Source organism: Mobula hypostoma, chromosome 8, assembly GCF_963921235.1.
Source record: "Mobula hypostoma chromosome 8, sMobHyp1.1, whole genome shotgun sequence".
NCBI classification, from domain to species: Eukaryota; Metazoa; Chordata; class Chondrichthyes; order Myliobatiformes; family Myliobatidae; genus Mobula; species Mobula hypostoma.
Genome location: NC_086104.1, coordinates 81,984,887 through 82,002,845, shown reverse-complemented (window position 1 = coordinate 82,002,845; position 17,959 = coordinate 81,984,887). Strand labels below are relative to the sequence as shown.

Below are 17,959 nucleotides of genomic sequence, written 5' to 3'. Positions count from 1 at the left end.
TGAAAAAAGTGGGGGGGGGGGAGAGAGAGACCAATCAAACACAGGCAGATGGCGCTGAATACCTGCTCACTTTCTGCTCTTGTCCTTGGTGTTTTCGATCTTGTTCGACACTTTAACCTGTGAGATCGGCAAGAAATGGAGTTAATCATGAGCTTGCACCCCATCTTCAGACTTCTTGTCCTCAGGCTACACACACTCCACTCGAAACCTCATCGAACTCCCTCGGAGACAGCAAAGCACCAGATGCTTAATCTGCCCGAAAGGACACTATCAAAATGTAAATCACATTTAGTAGTAGCAGAATCATATTTGAAAGATGAAGTAAAAGAAGGAGTTTTGTTAACTGACTGAAGGACACTACCTTTGGTTGTGTTGTTCTCTGGTGCTATCTTCTTCCTGCAGTAAAATTAACTCCACCACTTTAGGGACAGAGTATTTCAGGGATTCATCCTGAAAGAAATTTGTACACACATAATACTGGCCCATTGTTTCTTACGATGTTCCCTTGTTTGTGACTCATATTAATGAAAACATCTCAACTTCTACCTTGTCAAGCCCCCTTAGAATCCTTCTGTTTAAATAAGGTCATCCCTCATTATTCTGAACTTTAAGAGATAGAGACAGAAAAGCAGTCACCATTTGAAATCTTGTTCTAACAACTGAGCCTGATCACCTTCCCTGTGTACGTGGGCATCAGGAAATGGAAAAACAAAAATAAATGCTGTTTTTTTCATATAGGAAATTATAAATAAGTTCAAATATATGTTTCAATAAATGTCAGTGTCGTTCTTCTGGAATATATATTGTTAATTTACAAACGTTTGTATTTGTGGTAATATTACTAGATGTATTGTCTGTGAGTTATGTTCAAGATTGTTTAAGTAATTTCCTGTGCACAAGTGTAAAGGAGAACGAAATAATTGTTACACCAGATTTGATGTAGCACCAAAAAAAACACAAAAGATTAAGAACACAATAATAAAATACAGATATTAATACATACAGTAGCTTACATACCTAGATTGATTGTACGTCCTTAAAGAGACACAAGGCTGTACTGACAGGAAATAATAAAGTAGTGGCGGAATTGGTGTGTGGAGGTGTTGATCAGCCGTACTACTTGGGGAAAGTAAGTGTTTTTGAGTCTGGTGGTCCTGGTGTGGATGCTATGTAGCCTCCTCCCTAATGCGAGTGGAGCAGATAGTCCATGAGCAGGGTGGATAGGATCCTTCATGACGTTACTGGCCCTTTTCTGGCACCTTGCTGCAAATATGACTGAAGATGGGCAAGCTGGTGCCGATGATGCGTTGGGCGGTTTTGAATACCTGTTGTAGAGCTTTTCTGTCCGCTGCAGCACAGTTTCCGTACCAAGCAGTGGTGCAACTTGTCAGGATTCTGTCTACTGTGCATCTGTAGAATGACCCGAGTATGGATATGCATAGCCCAGTTCTCCTTAGCCTCCTCTGAAACTAGAGGCATTGGTGAGCTTTCATGATTGTGTAGGATGTGTTCTGGGACCATGAAAGGTTGTGTGTGATGTGCACTCCAGTTTCCACTGCTGTGCCGCTAACGCAAAGGCGGGGGGGGGTGGGGTGGTTGTGACTGGTGTGAGCTCTCTTCAAGCCAATAACTATCTCCTTTGTCTTGTTGACATTAAGGAAGAGGTTATTTGCCTGCTTCCAGGCTTCGAGCTCCTCCACCTCCTCTCTGTAGGCCATCTATTTGTTGTCTGAGTTGAGCCGCACGAATGTCGTGTCATCGGTGAACTTGGATGTTTGGTCACGTAGTCGGCTGTGAGCAGAGTGTACAGCAATGGGCTCAGCGCACAGCCCTGGGAGGGCACCAGTGTTGAGGGAGGAGTGGTTGTGTGGTTGTGCATCCATACAGTGCAGTATATGTGCAGTTTGTGCACCTTCGACTGGAGGAATGTTTTTTCGTTTGGCAGTATACGTGTATAGGATTGAATGAGATAAACCTGAACTTGTAAAAAATTATTAAGTACTAAGCTATTAAGATTTATACTGTGATAAAACTAGATTTTATTTCTGTGCTTGAAATTTGGGCAGCAGTTCGCTACAGTGCTTGTCAAAATGGAAGTACAAGAGTATTGTGCTCCAATGCATGACATCAGATTTTGTTTCGAACAGGTTAAGCTGTTAAGAAATTTTTTTAAGCGCTTAGAAAATAAAGCTAATTTTTTTAAAGGCCAATAACTTCAAAAGTTATGAAGGAAATCCCTTATACAGCCAAGTATTTTAGTCATTTTACATATTAAATATGACTTGAGAGCTCACAGGAAGTGTAAGCAAAGACCATCTCTCTTAAGAGAGAATCTTACTACTGATCCTTGACATTCAATGGCATTACTTGCCAAATCCTCCAAGATCAACATTCTGTGAATTGCCATTGACATGAAATTCAGCTGGATTAACCAGATAAATACCATGGCTCTGAATGCAGGTCAATGGCTGGGTATCCTGTGTCAAGTGACTGTCATCCTAAGGCTCGAAGCCTTTCTACAGTCTGCAAGGTACAAACCAAGAGTGTGACTAAATGGTTTCTCTTTGTTGGGATGTATGCAAGAATCCTTACATCATTTCAGGACAGTGTGTTCTACTTATTTGGCAACCCATCCACCTGCCTAAACATTCATCATGTCTTCTTTTGGGCAAGGTGCCTGCATTGTGTACTGTCTACAAATACACTCCAGTTGCTCACTTGGATCATTCTGTGATACCTCCCACATCCATAACCACGATTATCACAATGTGTCAATAGCAGCGAACTGATGGGAACACCACTTCTTGCGTGTTTCCTTCCAGTTCACTCATCATCCCAATTTCACCATCTGCGTTCAAATCTTTGTTGGTGTGTCAGCTTGTTTCCAGATCAGGTTTGTGTGAGTGAGTGGACACTGTGCACAGCGAGTTGGGATGGTGGACTGCAACCAATATGATTTGGTAAAGATACATAGCAAATTTGCTACACCATATTTTATTGGACCATACTGAATAGTAAGACTGAAGTTAACATATAGCAAACAAAGCTGTATGGCCAATTGTTAATCCACAATATCGCCACTGTTTTAAAGCTTTAAATTCTGCAGAAGTTTAAGATGGCATTAACTGTTGTTTTCTCATCTGTCTTTGTACACGTGTTTCAGAGCCATCTCTGTTTCTGTTTGTAGTTCTGCAGAACATTTTGTGTTGGTTCATGGAATGGCGTATATGAAATAAATATGTAGCTTAAAGCCACTTAAACAGTTCATAGAGAAATTTTAGGCTAACTATTTAGGTGTTCCCTCTAGTGTAGAGCAAAAGTAAGGAATTAAAATTGTTCATTTTGTTAGATCCATTCTGTGATTTCACTTATTTTATTCCCTGCTGCTTTGACTCACCTTAATAATTCATTTAATTTTCAGCTCCTCTTACTGTTATGGTCCTTTTGCGAGATGTTATCTTGGTTGCAGCTGGTTTCTATATTAGATACCGAACGGTTCCAACACCAGTAAGTAAGAAAATATTGCTCTCTTCCCCTTTCCCTTTCCTTGTGCTGCTTTTTTTCTTGCTCTCTATTGTGGTGGCCTGTGTATCAATGTATTTGTATAACATTTGATATATTTATTTACAAGTTTTTGCTTATATGAACCAACTGCTTTAATTTCCTATGGTGACTTGTGCACAATTGCTTGCATACAGACTAAAATTACCGATGCTCTATAATTTTCTACAGATCTCTTTCTTTACTGGTGTATTGCACAGCCTTTTATAGGCAGTTTGTATCATATTAAATTAATTGCAAACAGTTAATTTATTTCTTCATTCCCACAGAGGACACTGAGCAAGTATTTCAACCCATGTTATGCTACTGCCCAATTAAAACCAACATTTATCAGCAAGGTAAGATTCATTTTCCTATTAATTGATTCCCTTCACATCCAACCAGTGAGCTGTCGATTGAAAAGATCTGCTTTGATTAAACTATGAGGTCCACTACTTCATATTCTTGTCTCACAAAGGCATGGTAACAGCATCTACACAAATCTGTTGCATTATATCCATCTATTAGCTTCTGATTCAAAATGAAGATAATTATAACATGATAGCTATTAATTTACACACTTAAAATATGTGATGTCAGAATTCATTTAAAATGACAACACAGTGGCTTTAAAATTTCAACAATGTTTTTGAATGTGGCAGAAATATACGAGTTCCTTGATGGATTTAACTTTTAGAAATCTTGATCCTGGTGTGCTTGTACTTACTTCCAGAAGTCATTAACTGTGCTCCTTCAAAACCAGAAACAGTAGATTCCAGTTAATGGGAACACATCAGGACCAGTACATTTTGGGCCAATTCAGTGGCTGCCCTAATTAGCTGAAGTTTCGTAGAAATAATTAAAAGGGTATTTAAAAAAAAGGACAAACTACTGTTGAACAAAGGAATAAATTATGTATTTAAATAAAGTACTGAATAAATTAGAACACTATCAATACTATAAACCTGTTTTCGTTCCCTATAGTTATCGACAGAGGAATTCATCCATTGAATGCGTTCTTTTGATTGACAGTAAATGAATAAAATCAGTGCAGGCACCTAATATAGATAATTGACTGCCATAATACACTGTAATCGACAATTGTGTCCTCCAGATACTCATTTTCGTTATAACTTTAAAGATGATTGTACCTTCAAATTCTTCGTAGTTCCTAACGTTGAAGTAATGAAATTGTTTCATATTCACTCTCAGCTGTTTCTGGCAACTCCAAGCCTGAGTGCTCGAAATCGCAGTGAGCAAAACAGTTCTGAATTGTCTTACTGCTTATTTCTTGCCGACTCTCAGTGACAAAAATCACTGATTTTTGAACACAAGCGTATGCAACTGACGCTACTTAAAAGCTGTCTGCTCTAAGCACAGTTTAGTGTCTTAACGGCCATGCAAATGCATGTGTCTTACTCTAGTAGAAGCTCTTTGGCAGCAGTGTTCTGCCCCACCTAAGTGGCATAGCGTCCCAAATAAATGAAGGGAATCCTAGCTACTTTCTCGATCAGTTTTTGTTCTTTAAGAGTTGTCCCAAATAAGTGGTTGTCCCAATTAACCGGAATCCACTGTATTTGTGTTCCTGATATGTAGGCAGCTTGCAAAATTTTAAATCTATTTACCCTCCTGTTTTTAATATGTTTGGCAAAAGATTTATATTATGAATCTGAAAAAGAAAACCAAGCAATTACTACATGATATCTGAACTATAACATTTAATTTGCAATTTTTTTGTTGCAGGTTAACACAGCGGTTCAACTTGTACTAGTGGCTGCATCACTAGCAGCTCCAGTTTTTCAGTTTGTGGACAGCATGTTCCTTCATACTTTATGGTGAGATTGGCATAAAACAATTTTCTCTGAAGAACAAAAACATAGCAGCTTTATTTTGCTTGTAATCCAATGTAATATCTCATAAATAGATATGTTGATGCCGATTGAGTAGAAAAGGCAGTGACTTGCGACAGTTTGGTGCTTTGAGCAGTGGCCAATCAGTGTTTGAGATTGATTGACAAAAACAAATTAGAGTAAGGCAGGGGCAAGCAGAACGACCATTGTCAGAGTGGAGATCTTGAGGCTTTAGCGAGGAGAGGCTTCAGTGAGAAAAAGCAAAAAAACTGTAGGTAGTGTTTTTTTCTCCCCCACAGGTTTGTTGTTCTTCATTTATAGTTGTTCCGTTAGAAACAGTAGAGATGTTAAGTAGGAAAGTGGAATGCTCCTCTTTCGGAATGTAGGAAGGCAGGGAGACCTCCAGTGTCGCTGTTGACAACATCGGCAAGAAGTGCATCCAGCTGCAGCTTCTAACACGTTGTGTTAAGGAGTTGGAGCTGGAACTGGATGAACTCCGGATCATTTAGGAGGCTGCGGGTGGTGATAGATAGAACATACAGAGAGGTAGTTGCACCCAAGGTGCAGAGCACAGGGAACTGGTGGCATTCATGAAGGGGAAAGGGGATAAAGAGCCAGTACAGTGTACCCCTGTGGTCATCCCCCTCAACAATAGGTATATCACTTTGGATACTGTTGAGGGGGATGACCTAATAGAGAAAAGTCACAGTAGTCAGGTCTCTGGTACTGAGTCTGACTCTGCAAGTCAGAAGGGAAAGGGGGAAGAGGAAGTGAGCTGTGGTGATAGGGAATTTGTTAGGAGAACACAATCTGTACAGAAGAGACAGTTTGTAGCTGAACTGGAAGGGGACTTGTATATTATTGGGAAAGTTTGCTAGTGCTATATGGGGGAGGGGAGAGGGTTGCTTAAGCTAAAGTTGAAGTGGGATGGGAACTAGAATGTTAGAACAGATTGTGGAGGCAGATGTTGGCAAGACCTCAGACAAAGTCAGGAATGAAAAGGTTGAACATGGAGCAGCTAGTGTCCTGAGCAGCGTATTCTTCAATGCAAGAAGTATTGTAGGAAAGGCAGATGAGCTGAGGATTGGATCAACACCTGGAATTATGATATTGTAGCTATTAGTGATTCTTGTTTGCCCGAGGGGCAGGACTGGCAGCTCAGTATTCCGGGTTCTGTTGTATTAGACGTGACCAAGCGACAGGGATTAAAGGAGGAGTGACGGTGTTATTAGTCAGAAAAATGGTCATGGCAGTGTTCTGTCAGGACAGACTGAGAACTTGTCTAGTGAGGCAAAATAGGTGGAACTGACAAATAGGGTATGACCACATTCATGGGGCTATATGACAGACCACCCAACAGTCTGATGCATTTAGAGGAACACATTTGAAGAGAGTTCAGTCTGTTGCAAGAAACATAGGTTGTTGTAGGTGATTTTAACCTTCCACATATTGATTGGGACTCCCATACTGTAAGAGGACTAAATGAGATAGAGTTTGTCAAATGTGTTCAGGAAAGTTTTCTTAATCAGTATGTAGAAGTCCCAATGAGAGAGTGTGTGATACTTGACCTGCTATTAGGAAATGAGACAGGGCAGGTGACAGAAGGTTGTGTAGGGTGAACACTTTGTACCTAGTGATCACAATGCCATTAGTTTCAAAATAAGTATGCAGAAAGATAGTCTGGTCCTTGGGTTGAAATTCTAAATTGGAGAAAGGCCAATTTTGATGATATCAGGAAGGATCTGGCAAGTGTGGATTGGGACAGGCTATTTTCTGGCAAAAGTATACGTGGTAAGTGGGAAGCCTTCACAAGTGAAACTTTGAGAGTACAAAGCTTGTATGTGCCTGCAAGAAGAAAAGGTAAGGACAACAGTTGTAGGGAACCTTTATTTTCAAGAGATTTTGGGGCCCTGGTTAAGAACAAAAGGAGCTTGATTGCAGGTATAGGTAGGTAGTTAAAAATGAGGTGCTTATCAAATATAAGAAATGCAAAAAACCTTAAGAAATCAAAGGTGGTGTGAGGTTGCCTTATACAAGGTGAAGGGGAATCCTAAGGGATTCTATAGATATGTTGAAAGCAAGGCGCAAAATTGGTCCTCTGGAAAATCAGAACGGTAATTCATGCATGAAGCCAGAAGAGATGGAGGAGATCTTAAATGCATTTCTTGCATCTTTATTTACTCAGGAAATGGGCAGAGTCTATAGAAGTGAGACAAAGTGTCATCAACTTCATGGGTTATACAGATTGCAGAGAAGGAGGTGTTGGCTTTCTTGAGGTAAATAATGGTGAATAAATCCCCAGGGCCTGACTGACAAGGTGTTCCCTTGGACCTTGTGGGAGGCAAGTGCAGAAATTGCTGGGGCCCTAGCAGAGAAATTTAAATCATCCTTCACGACAGGTGAAGCACTGGAGGATTGGAGGATAGCCAATGTTGTTCCATTGATTAAGAAAGGCTCTAAAAATAAACCAGGAAATTATAGACTGGTGAGCCTGACAACAGTGGTGGGAAAGGTATCGGAAGGTACGCTAAGGAACTGGATATATGAGTGTTTGGATAGATGTGGACTGATTGAGGATAGCCAGCATGACTTTGTGCGTGGTAGATCATGTCTGACTGAGAGTTTTTCAAGAAAGTTAACAGGAAGGTTGATGAAGGCAAGACAGTGGATGTTGTCTACATGGACTTTAGCAAGGCACCTAACAAGGTCCTACATGGGAAGTTGATCAAGAAGGTAGAGTCACTTGGTATTGAAGATGAGGTAGTAATATGAATTAGACATTGGCTTCATGGTTGTAGATGGTTGTCTCTCTGACTGGAGGCCTGTGACTAGTGGTGTGCCGCAGGGATCGGTGCTGGGTCCATTGTTGTTTGTCATCTGTATCAACGATGTGGTTAACTGGATCAGCAAATTTCAAAGGTTTCAAAGGTACATTTAATATCAGGTGTTGTTTCCTGCAATGGTGGGGAGGGGTGTTAAAATACACATTTTGTTAGTTTTTTTTCTGCAAGTTTCCTTCTTTGTGTTACTATAAGATGGTCCATCACTGACTCTTCCCATTCTAGCTCTCCTCCATCTCAGGGGAGACACAAGTGGCAGATGTCCATTTCAAGCCCAGATATTCTTAACTATACTTCCTTCTAAGGACATATTACATTATCCCAGTTGCTCAGTCTTTGCATAAATTTGTTCTGAAATGAGACTATACATACATTGTCTCAGAGATATGTTTCCTTCCCTGAATCACAGCTTCCCTTCTACTATGGTTGACGTTGCCTTTGATCACTTTTCATCAACTTCTTGTGATTCCCTCACTCCCTCCTCCTGGACAGAGCAAGAATAGACTTCCATTCTTTGAAGAGCTATTTTAGGTGTATGTTCTACCATATCGAAATAGCTCGTATCCACTTAGTGAAAATGATTTTGTTATTGAACTACTGTCTGCTTCTACTTCTGAAAGTGGATATTTTGTAATTTTTTAAAAAATAAATCTAGGTGATGAAGTTGTTTCTTTGGTACTAATTGTTAATCTGTTTTATAGTGAGATTTGTTAGTGACTTAACTCAGATTGGAAAGCTAGTGTGAACAAATTAACCGAGTAAGTTAAGAAAATGTTATAATTTATGAGACAGAGGAAATTTGAGTTTGGTTTCCTGCTTCAAGTGGATTTTGTTGTGGGATGTTCTGTACCAATGAAGGATGCATTGTAAATGTACAATATTAATGCACATCCTTTATCTTCTCTTCTGCCTGCTCGGCTGTCTGGTTGAATGTGAATTTGAACGGATTCAAAATAGACTTTATTTTGACACCTTCCATTGCCATATACATTGGGATAAAAACAGAAGATGTTGGGATACCAGGCAAGTCAGGCAGTAGCTGGTCTTTGCAGCTAATTGCTCTCTGGTCTGATGGTGCCCATGGTAGATAGTATAAATGAACTTTAAACACATGAGATTCTGCAGATGCTGAAAATCCAGAGCAACACACATAAAATGCTGGAGGAACTTGGCAGTCAGGTAACATCTATGGGAATGAATAAACAGTGTGAATCTTGCTGTGCAGAAACTTATTCAATTATCATAGGCCAACAATGTTTTCAGCAATGCTGCTTGGATACTTCCAGCTTTTAGTGTGCTAACTGCCAATGTCAGGTGAGTTAGAGAAGGATGGACACTAAGTGAGGGGAAAAAGGCCTTGGGAAAGGTAACTGGTGAAAGCATTCATGCCTCTCAAGTAGAATGTGATGTTTAAGATTATATTAAATGGGGAAAAATGTATCTGAAAGAGAAGAGCGTTTTGGAATTATTGCTTGAAGATGAGCAAAATTTGAGAGTGTTAGGAAGTGAGGTGATGCAAGCAAAGGCTGGAAGGAGGCCAAATTAATAAACTTTTGGAGTAGGAGAGATGGATGGGAATGTGGATCTTAAAGGTTACGGTTTATTGATATTGTGGTTTCATGTAATTACTTTGACGTTTATATTATAGAAGTGATTTTTGCTGTGTGGGAACAGAATATGCATAACAAAGTCTCTCACCCAGTGCTGCCCACGTTTTCCCAGCCGAAACAAATGATCATTTTAGCTTTGGATTAGCTGTGCAATATTATGCTAGCTGATCTTTGCACAGGGTATCTCATGTAGTTCCAATGGTCGCCTGTGGTTTGGTTATATTGTGGGTAACAACTGCCCTCGTGGACAAGATTCAAAAGTATGTTTTATATAACTGTGGCTAGTTTTGTTTAAGAAATGGGAAAACTCTCCTTCGGGGTTCTGAGTTGCATATTTAACTGTAATGATAAGCATACCTATTTAAAAAAGAAGTTACAAATTTTAAAATCTGACGGGCAGTCCAGTAATATTTACATTAATATTGGATCAACATTACATATGCTAACTATCATGCATTTGGAAGGCCATTTTGTTAGGAAAATTATGTTTATGAGGGATTCTGCTACTCAAGGTTTATATGACTGAGCAAGCAGAAAGGGCCGAATATTTGAGGTATCTGGACATTATCCTCCAATAACCTTGAAGTCTGACAAGTATTCAGCATTGTGACATTCAACACAGTGACATGGTGAATTTATCATGCAGTGTAATGTCTGGAGAATTTCAGTGAACAGGGTTTACTGATTGTTTATATGGTGCTGAAATCTGAAAAATGTAGGAGCTGCCTCAATCCTTCAACCTGCACATAATAGCACTTTATTATTCAGGAAAACGCTAATGAGACATTGAATTAATTCTGGACAATTTCTCAGTGAATGGCATTATACCTTTTGACAATTAGCCTCCAAATATTATAGTATCATTGAGTTTTATTTTAAATTGCCTTATTCTTGGTGAATTTTAAATATTGGAATTAGGGCTTGATAATTCAGAGTCGATCTCAGTGATTTCTCTTCCTGGTACCTTTTCTGTCATGAAATGCTAGTGCTGATTTAATGCTATCTTTTGGCCAGCACATAATATGATTGATGAATCTGGCTGATAGTTTTAAAATAACATTTTAACATTTAGAGTTATACTAACTTTGGGTTTCAACCAAAGTATCTGTGTGTGGGAGGGAGTGTGTGTATATGGAGAGGGAATGTGTCCCTTGGTAAATATAACACTATAAAGTTGGATGGAAGTGTTTCTCGTTTAGGATGTTGGATTTGTAACTAGAATATTAACTTGTAGTAAAAAAGATAAAGAAATAAGGCAAATTCAGGACTGGAAAAGATTCTGAAGCAGGCTAGTTGGAGGATCAATGGATAAATAGACCCACATATCTAGTATAATCTTCAGAACTGCATTTATCTGTTGTATCTTGAGTACAGCCAGGCTTCCCTTTTCGTGTTTATTGTAAGTATTGTTTTGTTCTGCTTCCACCCCTCCCCCATTTAGTATGTGTCCATTATAAAAGTTAATATCTCAGTTATCATCTTGCTCAGACGAAGAACATTAAATTTTCACAGAAATGTTTTCCTACAGTTTCTACCTGACCAGTTTCCTTGATGTACTCTCTCAACACACTGAGTGAAGTGTGTTGGCTTTGTACGCCAATGAGAGTCATTATTTGACTTTCCATCGTGCCTACCTTACATTTGCCTCATCTAGATGCAGAGCAACATTTGCATTAGTTCAAAGAATCATATGAGCTAAAGGTGTCATCGGTGGCAGCGGTTGTTGTGGTTAGTAACTTTAGGTTAGCAGTTCTGCTTTTTTTTAAGATTGAGGAACTGGTAGTGTATCATGCTTCCCCATGTCTAACATCATCTCCAGAACGACTGCCTTTTTCACTAAACTCTTGCATGAATGTATTTTATACATAAAGTTGAGCCAGGATCCCCTGTTCTTGTCTACTTAATACCTTTTGCTTCCAAACATTCCTTCCCATTTAATAAGTATCCATTAGTAAGACAATATTTGTAGAGTGACTGTATTGTCTCCTTGTTTGAGATTTTAATTGCACAAGACCTCGGGGTGAATAGGATGTTTGGAAGTGGGGCAGGCAATGAGGTGTAAGGTGAAGAGCCAGTGTACCAAGTAGGGTGAAGCAACAACGATCTGAGAAGGCACATGAGGCGAGAGCAAACCTCACAGAGCTCAGTGACTGTGAGTGGCAGGAAGGCAAATAGAGGGAGAGCAGCGTGATTTGGAATAGATCTGGTACACTCGGCGTGAACTTGGTAGTGATTGGTTGTGTACCTGGTCAGCTTGGTGTGAAGCTGAAAGGGAGAGAGCAGGATGGAGCTCAAACAGACCTGAATGGGAGATGGCAAGGTGGATCTGACAGCAAAGCGAATGTGAACCAAGAGTTTGCAAAATAGTAAAAGGACTTGGGTTGAAGTAGGAAGGATGGGGTGTTGGGAAGTGGAGCAGGCCACATGAAAAGGTGTAGGACAATGTGAAATATAGGCAGGATGAGAAAACAGGAAAGTAAGTGGGTCACAGGAGCAGCGGGCTTTGGGCGGAGAGTGCAGCATGATCTGGAGTGGATCTGACAGACTGGGTGCGGACAGGGTGAACAGGAAGCAGCATAGACGTAACGAAGAGGCAACTAACCAGGAAATAACAACAATAATTGGCCACAGGGAGAGCAGGGTGATTGAAATGGACCCTAACATGTGAGGTAGGTGTGGGCACGGACGGGTGAGGCAGAAATGAAATGATGTTGACCTGACAAAGTTCAGTAACAATGTATTAGGCAAGGGTTCCACTGAAGTTGGGTGGGACTGAAACCAGAGGTCAGGGGTTAAGGGTGAAAGGTGAAAAGATTAAGGGGAACATGAGGGGAAACTTCTTCACTTAGAGGGTTGTGAGAGTGTGAAAAGAGCTGCCAGCTCAAATGGTGCAGGCGAGCTCGATTTCAATGTTAAAGAGAAGTTTGGACTGGTACATGGATAGTAGGGGTATGGAGTGCAATGATTCCAGTGCAGGGCGAAGGGAGTAGGCGACTTAAATGATCTCAGCATGGACTAGATGTGCCAGAGGGCCTGTTTCTGTGCTGTACTCTTCCATGGAGTTGGTAGTGTAGGTAGAGCAAAGCATGAGGGATCTGACTAAAGAGCATTGGCTGTAGACACCAAGGATAAGTGGGAAGGAGAAGGATGATTTGCAGTGGACCAGTTAAAGTGATGTGGATGCAGATATGGCAGGGTGAAACAGCAATGGTTCTGCCATGATGTCAGAGCTCACAAGGTGTGGGGGAAGTAGAATAGTAAGCTGGGCAAGACAAAGTGTGCAGCGTGAATCAGCCTGGGACCCTGCCAGCAACACAAGTATTAAATCCTCAAACTTTAATTTTGTGTATGAATGATAGAGTAATAAACAGCACTCTGCATTTATATAGTTTGGACTGTCCTGTGAATAAAATATATATTGAAAGAAAAGGCTGAAGGAGCAGGAGGGAAATGCTTCGTTGAACACCTTCTCCCTGTCTGCTGTAAAAGGCAGGATCTCCTAGTGTCTATTTAAATTTGGTTTCCCATTTCCCATTCTGATATGTCTCTCCAAGACCTTCTTTATGGCACAATGAGGCAAAATTCAGGTTGTAGGAACAGCACCTCAACTTGATGGGTAGTCTCCAACTTGATGGCATGTACATCAATTTCTTCCATCTGTGCCAAAGTATTATTGTCCCATCGACCCACACTTGAACCATTGCCCTTCATATCATTCCCATTTGTGTATTTCTCCAAATTTCTCTTAAATGTTGAAATTGAACATGCAAACTACCACTTCTACTGGCAGCTTGTTCCACACTTTCACCACTCTGAGTGAAGAATTATCTGCTTATGTTCCCCTTAAACATTTCACCTTTAACACTTAAACCATGACCTCTAGGTCTAGACTCATGGAACCTCAGTGGCAAAAGCTTGTTTGCATTTACCCTATTTATACCCCTCATAATTTTGTATACCTCTATCAAATCTCTAGGGAATTTAACTTGAAGTCCAGGGAATAAATTCCTAATCTATTCAACCTTTCCCTATAACACATTTCCTCACATCCTGGCAACATACTTGTAAATTTTCTCTGCACTCTTTCAATCATACTGATGTTTTTTCCTCTAGATAGGTGACCAGAAGTGTACACAATTCTGCAAATTGGGCCTCACCAGCATCTTATACGACTTCAGCATGACATCCCAATTCCTGCACCAAGGAGCTGATTATTGACTTCAGGAGGAAGAAACCAGAGGTCCATGAGCCAGTCTTCATCGGGGGATCAGAGGTGAAAGAGGGTCAGCAACTTTAAATTCCATAGTGTTACCATTTCAGAGGATCTGTCCTGGGTCCAACAGAGAAGTGCCATTATGATGAAAGCACAGCAGCCTTTCTACTTTGAAGTTTGCAAAGACTTTACATGTTATCTAAAATTTGACAGACTTTTATAGATGTGTGGTGAGACTTTATTGACTGGTTGCATCGCAGTCTGAACACCAATGCCCTTGAATGGAAAAACCTACAAAAAGTAGTTGATATGGCCGAGTCCATCATAGAAGAAACCCTCCCCACCATTAAGCACATTTACATGGAGTGCTGTTGGAGGAAAGGCACATCGATCATCGAGGACCCCCGCAATCTAGGCATGCTCTGTTCTTGTTGCTGCCATCAGGAAGAGGGTACAGAAGCTCCAGGACTCACCATCAGGCCCTTGTACTAAAGGAAGAATTTCACTCAACTTCACCCGCACCATCACTGAACTGTTCCCACAGCCTATGGACTCACTTTCAAGACTCTTTATCTCACTTTCTCAATATTTATTGTTTATTTATTATAATTACTTCCTTTTTTGTATTTGCACAGTTTGTTGTATTTTGCACAAGAAGTACATATATATCATTATATACAACTGAGATTCATTTTCTTGAAGGGATTCACAGTAAATAGTGGAAACACAATAGAATTAATGAAAGACTGCACCCAACATGACAGACAAACATTGTCTGCAAATCCCCACCAGAAAATGAATCCCAGGGTTGTATATGATGATATATATGTACTGTGATAATACAAACCCCATTTCCAGAAAAGTTGGGATATTTTCCAAAATGCAATAAAAACAAAAATCTGTGATATGTTAATTCACGTGAACCTTTATTTAACTGACAAAAGTACAAAGAAAAGATTTTCAATAGTTTTACTGACCAACTTAATTGTATTTTGTAAACATACACAAATTTATATTTGGTGGCTGCAACACACTCAACAAAAGTTGGGACAGAGGCATGTTTACCATTGTGTTACATCACCTTTCCTTTTAATAACACTTTTTAATCGTTTTGGAACTGAGGATACTAATTGTAGTAGATTTGCAATTGGAAATTTTGTCCATTCTTGCTTGATATAAGATTTCAGCTGCTCAACAGTCCGTGGTCCCTGTTGTCTGATTCTCCTCTTCATGATGCGCCATACATTTTCAATAGGAGATAGATCTGGACTGGCAGCAGGCCAGTCAAGCACACGCACTCTGTGTCTACAAAGCCACGCTGTTGTAGCCCGTGCAGAATGTGGTCTCGCAGTGTCCTGCTGAAATAAGCATGGACGTCCCGGGAAGAGACGTCACCTTGATGGCAACATATGTCTTTCTAAAATCCTAATATACACCTCAGAGTCAATGGTACCTTCACATACATGCAACTCACCCATGCCGTGGGCACTGATGCACCCCCATACTATCACAGATGCTGGCTTTTGCACCTTTTGCTGATAACAATCTGGATGGTCGTTTTCATCTTTGGCACAGAGAACTCGATGCCCGTTTTTTCTGAAAACTAGCTGAAATGTGGGCTCATCTGACCACAGCACACGGTTCCACAGTCTTTCGGTCCATCTGAGATGAGCTCGGGCACAGAGAACTCGCCAACGTTTCTGCATAGAGTTGATGTATGGCTTCCTCCTTGTGTAATACAGTTTCAAGTTGCATTTCTGGATGCAGCGACGAACTGTGTTGAGTGACAATGGTTTTCCGAAGTACTCCCGAGCCCAGGTGGCTATAATTGTCACAGTGGCATGATGGTTTCTTAGGCAGTGCCGCCTGAGGGCTCGAAGATCACACGCATTCAACAGTGGTTTCCAACCTTGCCCTTTACGCACCGAGATGTCTCTGAATCTTTTCACAATATTATGTACTGTAGATGTGAAAGACCTAAATTCTCTGCAATCTTGCATTGAGAAATGTTCCTTTTGAACTGACTAACAATTCTCTCACGAATTTTGGCACAAAGGGGTGAGCCACGACCCATCCTTGCTTGCAGAGACTGAGCCTTTGATGGACGCTACTTTTATACCCAGCCATGATACCTCACCTGCTACCAATTAGCCTGCTTAATGTGGAGTCTTCCAAACCGGTGTTACTTGAATATTCTGTGCACTTTTCAATCTTATTTTAACTCTGTCCCAACTTTTGTTGATTGTGTTGCAGCCATCAAATCCTAAATTTGTGTATATTTGCAAAATACAATTAAGTTGGTCAGTAAGACTATTGAAAATCTTTTCTTTGTACTTTTGTCAGTTAAGTAAAGGTTCATGTGAATTAATATATCACAGATTTTTGTTTTCATTGCATTTTGGAAAATATCCCGACTTTTCTGGAAATGGGGTTTGTAACTTTACTCTGAACTTTGTACTCAACATTTTGATTTAAGAAGACCCGTATGCCAAAAGCTCTCTTTACGATTCCTATCTCCTTGTGATGCCACTTTCAAGGACTTTTGGTTCTGTACTCCCAGATACCTGTATTCTACTTCACTCTTGCCCTTCTCCATGTAATTCCTACCCTGGTTTATCCTCCTAAAGGTAAATTCCTCACATTTGTTTGTATTAAATTCCATCTGCCATTCTTCAGCCCATTTTTTTCAGCTGGTTCAAATACTGCTAACAAGCTTTGGCTTTTCTTGCTGTCAACTATGCCTCAATTCTTGATTTCATCTGCAGATTTGCTAATCCAGTTTACAACATTATCATGTACATCATCTTTTATTTAGCCCTCCTGGTTTCCTTCTTAAGTGTTCTCTTGCAGTTCTCATACACTAAGAAATAGAGTATTTGCTAGTTGTTTGCTGCCATCTGTTCATTGTGTTCCTTTAACCAATATTGACAACACCATCTTCATCCCCTTCTCCATTAGGTCAGAAGACCTTGTGACCAGAAACTTAATATTGACAGTTCTTTTTTAAGGTTTGCTGTAGCAACAGCTAATATACTTCCAAATGTCTAGCATTACCTTCAGAACATTTGTCTTGTTAATGCAGCCAGGCTCCTCTGTTCTTATCTATTTAAAATGTTACTCTCTTTTGTTTTCATCCATCCCGTCCTCTTTAGTAAGTGTCCATTAATAAGGTAGCATCTGTAGAATGACTCATTTTTGAAATTTTAATTGTACAAGGCCTTAGGGTGAAACATGGAGTACGTTTGCAACTGGGGCAAAGGGCAGTCAAGGAGTGTATGATGATGAGCATGCACTAGGTAGGATGAACCATGAACAGACTTGGAAAGCACAATATAGTGAGAGCTCAGGGCTGGCAGACAGCAACATGGTCTAGACTCCTGTGAATCTAGCAAACTGGGTGTGGACCCTGCAGGGTGAAGCTCGAGGACTTGCAAGGGTGGAAGGTTTGTGGATTGTTTAGGAAGATCCAGCAACAGGGATATACAGAGCAAAGAGGCAACTAACCAAGCAAACAGCAACAGCAATCGGCTGCAGGGAGAGCAGGGTGATTGGAAATGGTCTGTGGAAACTGAAGAAGGTGAGGCAGAATCATTGCACTTAAACAGATGTTGTGTATTAGGGACAATACAGCATGATTTCTCCGCTCTATAATCCTGTACTATCTTTGAAAAAGCTTTAGCCTTGTTTTCTTTTGGAAAATAGAGAATTAACACAAGTAAAGGGAAAGATTTGGGAAAGGGATAAAAAATGAAAAAATTAAGTAAATAAGTATATAGGGATTGGATAATTATGTCTGCGGGCAGGAGCAAGCATGAACAAATTAGGATATAAACACCTACAATGGTTGTTACATAGGCTTACATACAACATTTTGGACCAGTGGAAATGGTCCAGAAGAGTTATATG

At 40.2% G+C, this 17,959-nt stretch overlaps 2 protein-coding genes across 8 annotated transcripts in view; one reads left to right on the top strand and one right to left on the bottom strand.

Annotated features, from left to right (window-relative positions):
- fermt1 (FERM domain containing kindlin 1) overlaps window positions 1-17,959 on the bottom strand; it is a 116,066-nt gene that overhangs the window by 4,771 nt on the left and 93,336 nt on the right. For 2 of the 5 annotated variants that reach the window (XM_063056200.1, XM_063056203.1), the window contains 2 exons: window positions 362-450; window positions 63-117 (listed from right to left, as the gene is read on the bottom strand). In XM_063056200.1, the coding sequence (XP_062912270.1) occupies window positions 63-117; window positions 362-450 (144 nt within the window). Of the gene's footprint in view, window positions 1-62; window positions 118-188; window positions 268-361; window positions 451-17,959 lie in introns of those variants that run through there. The other 3 variants (XM_063056201.1, XM_063056204.1, XM_063056205.1) reach the window with 3 other exon arrangements.
- crls1 (cardiolipin synthase 1) overlaps window positions 1-17,959 on the top strand; it is a 70,434-nt gene that overhangs the window by 51,100 nt on the left and 1,375 nt on the right. For 2 of the 3 annotated variants that reach the window (XM_063056206.1, XM_063056207.1), the window contains 3 exons: window positions 3,422-3,507; window positions 3,831-3,899; window positions 5,284-5,375. In XM_063056206.1, the coding sequence (XP_062912276.1) occupies window positions 3,422-3,507; window positions 3,831-3,899; window positions 5,284-5,375 (247 nt within the window). Of the gene's footprint in view, window positions 1-3,421; window positions 3,508-3,830; window positions 3,900-5,283; window positions 5,376-13,953; window positions 14,895-17,959 lie in introns of those variants that run through there. The other variant, XM_063056208.1, reaches the window with a different exon arrangement.